At 38.3% G+C, this 5,330-nt stretch overlaps 1 protein-coding gene across 1 annotated transcript; it reads left to right on the forward strand.

Moving 5' to 3' along the window:
* The first annotated feature begins 1,642 nt into the window (after positions 1 to 1,642).
* On the forward strand, positions 1,643 to 2,895 carry LOC128204582 (lectin BRA-3-like). Its single transcript, XM_052905988.1, has 2 exons — positions 1,643 to 1,654; positions 2,500 to 2,895. The coding sequence occupies exons 1-2, from the start codon at positions 1,643 to 1,645 to the stop codon at positions 2,893 to 2,895; spliced, it is 408 nt and encodes a 135-aa protein (XP_052761948.1).
* Positions 2,896 to 5,330: the final 2,435 nt, after the last annotated feature.

Genomic DNA, 5,330 nt, shown 5'->3' on the forward strand with positions numbered 1-5,330 from the left:
TTTTATTATAAAAACCCCATGTAATGTGTGGTATTGGTGGTGTGTAACCTACCATGTTTTTTTTTCAGATCTCTAAAGCTGAAATCCCAATAAAATAGATACTGGAGTGATATCCCCAGGTCAGCTCAATCAAAGGAGAGGTAAGTTGAATTTTAAAGTAATTTTTAGCTCGTCTGTATTTCGCAGATAAAAGTCACGGTTTTGTCATAACCTTTGTGTCATTGCCTGCGCTTGGCTATATGTCAATAACCTTCAAAATATTCAAATAAAACATATAACACATGTTTCTAGAGACAACATGCTCATATATAGTACTCTGGCTTTGATAATTGTAAGGTTATGCAGCTAATGTTTGACTGAAGAAAAAAGACAAGCATTGGTTTTTGCTTCGTGCGGCTCAAATGTAAATTTCTACCCAAACAGGTGGTGGCTTTGACCCCCACCTGATTCCATATTAACTTGATTACAGTCGAACCCCGATGGCTCGAACTTCCAGGGACCGGTGGAAATACACGAGACTCGGAAAATTCGAGACAAGCGGGAATGTTTACCTTCAATAAAAAGAAATCTTCCCTTTACATCCAGTTCGAGCCAACGGGACTCGACTGTATCTGTGAACACATGTATCATTTTTTTTTACCATCTTTAATGCTATAATATCATTTTTGCAACAAAAACTATGATAAACTTTTCTAAGTCTCAAACTCAGACTTAAAGGATGTTAGTGAATATGGGCCTCAGTGCTTAACTCCCTTGGCCTCTAAAAATGGACACCACTGCTGGTTTCAACCAAAAACTTAGTGGCACTAAAGTGATTCAGTTCAGCTTATAAAAACATTTACACAGTCAGAGCTTTACTAAATAAGTATATTATTAAACTAAACTAAAATATTGATAATGAGGCAAAACCATTCTTGACGTTATTATTATTTTCACATCAAAGATCTGCATGGAAGTTTGCTAGATAACACTCTACTGTCAATTATAATCTTTGATCATGATTATTCATACATGCTCTGAAAAACAAATCACCACCGAGTGCTGGAAATGTAGATGAGTTGAGTTCTATATATTTTACTCTAGCAGTAGCATTGCAATGTAACCACATGGCGTTTTGAAATCTCGATTTTGTTTCCTTATAGTAACTGTTCTTCTTCGGTTGATATACGTCATAAAGCATACTTTACAAAGTTTAATATATGTTGTAATGTCATATCCATAGCCTTTTCGATATGACCATTTAACCGTATGATACTTTGATATATCAAGTGTTATGATTGTTTTTCTTGATTGGTTGATACAAGTCATATAGACAACTTTTTGAAGTAGAATACATGTTTTTAATGGACAATTCATTACCTTTCGTTTTGCTAATTTGAAAGGCAATATAAGCGAGAGACTAACGTCTGGCTCATTTTTATTTTGATAAATTCGGAACTCCTCGGCCATTGTTTTTGAAAACAACCTCGGATGTATGCCGGTACAACATATATTGCAAACATAATTACGATTTCCAAGAGTTAAGACATAAAGTTTAACTGCTAATTAAAATTACTACGCGATCTACTTGCAGCGGACTTAAACGTACCTCTTTTTGAGTATGTAAACCGTCCAAATACATCAGAGGTTGTTTTCTAAAAAAATGGCCGAGGAGGTAACCTTAAATTAACCAAAGGTTCTTTTTTGATGTATAAAAAACGATTGTAAAAAAGTTTTTAAGCTTCAGAAGAATTTAAATTTACCTCTTAAATATCTTCCAAAAGTGGGGTAGAAATTCAGTATCCGAAATAATCTTCCAGCTGCAATACATCGCGCATGCACGATATTATAGGTACTTTCAGGAACGAAATCACTGTCCTTTTCTTTAAGCGGCGAATGGTATACATGCAATGAACAACATAAAAGCATGCGGAGGCCATTGCTCTTCAATTTATGTCTGAATCAGTCGAGCAAAGGTCATAGCTCGATTATTATAGAACAACATCACAGCACGCGGAGACCAGCAAGCTCTTCCATTTATTTCAGAATCAGTCGGTCAAAGGTCATAGCTAGATAATTATTGAACAACATCAAAGCACGCGGAGACCATCTCGCTGTTCGATTTATTTCTTAATCAGTCGATTAAAAGTCATTGGACGATTATTATAGTACAACATCAAAGTAACCGGGGACCAGCGCGCTCTTCGATTAAGTTATGGATCAGTCGATCATAGCTGGATACTTGTATCACAACACAACACGCGGAAACCAGCGCGCTCTTCCATTTATTTCTGTATCAGTCGATCAAAGGTTGTGGCAAGACAATAATAGTGGCCTCATTACACAAAATCATACTATCACTGGTAATTTCATCTGAAAATATTGAAAGTTTTACATTTCGGGTTAGGCTCATAAAGTGTTCAAATGACACGCACGACAAATACACCTCGACTAGTTGAACTGTTCCACTTTCTTCGTCAATAAACATACGAACCAGGTACATAACAATATATATTTCAGACAACAGCTCACTTTGGATCATCAACGTATTTGCCATTTTCCGCTAAAAGAGCCTGGCATGATGCGCAAAGCACGTGCGAGCTGATGGGCGGTCATCTTGTAACCATATCAACGCAGGAAGAATACAACTTTGTCCTTGGCCTACGAGTTGACCCTTTATCTGACACATGGGTAGGCGCAAATGACATTCCGATCGAGGGCAATTTCACCTGGATAACTGGAGAGGAGTGGACGTATAACAAGTTTACCAATGCGGACGCGTGGGCTGGTTCTGAACGTGACACCGATTGTTTGCTTATTAGAAAAGATCAGTTTGTTAGTCCCCGTTTCTCCAACAAATTCGATGACGCGTATTGCAGCCGTTTGGCACAGTTTGTCTGCGAAATGTCCTTGTAGTGCTTTTTTTATCGAAATCACATGCGTGTTACATATAATAGACATAATTCTTTCCAGTATAACACTAACATTATATAAAATATAGAAACATGTATAAATTAAACAGTTGTTAAATAGCACTTTTTAAGGATTATTTCATTCTGAAAATGGCACACCCTTTTTTAAAGTAAACTCGTGTATCAATCAATGTTTGATACATATTTCAAGCACACCGGACAGGCATTTCCGGTTACGTCAGCCGTGCTGGAAAATCCCATCTGGCATCCCCCCATGCCAGATTAGTCACGCGCTGTGACGTAATACTTTTTATTTCTTTGATCATATACTTTAAGTAACTATAATTATGATATTTCAATAGATGAGTTTCATAAACATTAACTTTGCAAAAATATATCTTCACAACAAAACGAAATAACCCTTCAAAGACTTGATATCGAAGGAACTTATTGACGTTGACAGTGAATAAAAATTAAGATGCGCGTCAGTAAACATTATCGCACGCGCTTTTTGGTGAAATGTACAAAAATGAGCTTTTTTATGCAGTTTCTTCACACAAAAAATAATTAAGGTATGCTAGAAAAAATATCTATCATGTGTATCCGTTCCGGATAAAAAAAATCGACCCTCGGGCACGCTGCGTAGCAAGTAACTCGGCAAGCCTCGTTACCAGGCAACGCAGGTGCCCTCGGGTCGGATTTTTCTATCCTGAACGGGAACACATGACAGATATTATTAGTGTCGAAAAATTGAGATAATCTGCATGTAATCATCGGAATAGAATACCTTATTTTAAACATATTCCGTATAAAGCACAGTTTTTCCCCGCATGTATATATTATGCAGACAGCGTATATGGAATGCATATGCACAAAGGTGATGACGATCCTGACACGAACTTGTGTAAATACCAATTATAAAATAACGTTATCTTTTAAAAACTATTTTAGCCTTGATAAAGTTATGTAACGTCTAACTATAACTTAAACTATGTTTTCGGACACATCTTAAATTGATATATGCACATTTAATAAAAATAAATCTGGATTGTTTTCATCTCAATTCCAATGGGTAGTTTATATGTAAATATAATCAATGGATCTGTGAGAATGAATAATGAATAAATAATAGACAGGCATATATGGTATTATGATTATTTTTATGATGACATGCAGGTTGTCTCAATAATATGCCTGTCTTTTATCTATTCATTCTCACGGACGCCTTGATTCAACCCCTTAGTATAAAGAAGTGATCGACGAAACAAATAAACTCAAACTTATGAAAAGTATTTAAGCGTTGGCCTTTTTGGACGATGACTCTCTAGTAACTGGGTCTTCTTGGACCACGACTCTCTGGTAACTGGGTCTTCTTGGACCACGACTCTCTGGTAACTGGGTCTTCTTGGACCACGACTCTCTGGTAACTGGGTCTTGTTGGACCACGACTCTCTGGTAACTGGGTCTTCTTGGACCACGACTCTCTAGTAACTGGGTCTTCTTGGACCACGACTCTCTGGTAACTGGGTCTTCTTGGACCACGACTCTCTGGTAACTGGGTCTTCTTGGACCACGACTCTCTGGTAACTGGGTCTTCTTGGACCACGACTCTCTGGTAACTGGGTCTTATTGGACCACGACTCTCTGGTAACTGGGTCTTATTGGACCACGACACTCTGGTAACTGGGTCTTCTTGGACCACGACTCTCTGGTAACTGGGTCTTCTTAGACCACGACTCTCTGGTAACTGGGTCTTCTTGGACCACGACTCTCTGGTAACTGGGTCTTATTGGACCACGACTCTCTGGTAACTGGGTCTTCTTGGACCACGACTCTCTGGTAACTGGGTCTTCTTGGACCACGACTCTCTGGTAACTGGGTCTTTTTGGACCACGACTCTCTGGTAACTGGGTCTTCTTGGACCACGACTCTCTGGTGACTGAGTCTTCTTGGACCACGACTCTCTGGTAACTGGGTCTTATTGGACCACGACTCTCTGGTAACTGGGCCTTCTTGGACCACGACTCTCTGGTAACTGGGTCTTCTTGGACCACGACTCTCTGGTAACTGGGTCTTCTTGGACCACGACTCTCTGGTAACTGGGTCTTCTTGGACCACGACTCTCTGGTAACTGGGTCTTCTTGGACCACGACTCTGAGGTAACTGGGCATTTATGGCATTTGATCTCATTGATCTGCATTGAACTTAATTTCTGCTACTTATGTACCATACTATTAATACAATGAATTTCTACCCTATCATACGGGAAATTAAAGTTTGGGTTTACTTATGTAATGTTAACTATTCATTTCACTGTATTTTACTGAAATACTTTGGGCACTTCTTAAATTTATTTATTCACATTTAATACAGTCTTTATTTTTGGTTTAGCTATCCCTTTGTCAATGTTGAGTATACGTATCGTATGTTTATAATCCT

Source organism: Mya arenaria, chromosome 10, assembly GCF_026914265.1.
Source record: "Mya arenaria isolate MELC-2E11 chromosome 10, ASM2691426v1".
NCBI lineage: Eukaryota > Metazoa > Mollusca > Bivalvia > Myida > Myidae > Mya > Mya arenaria.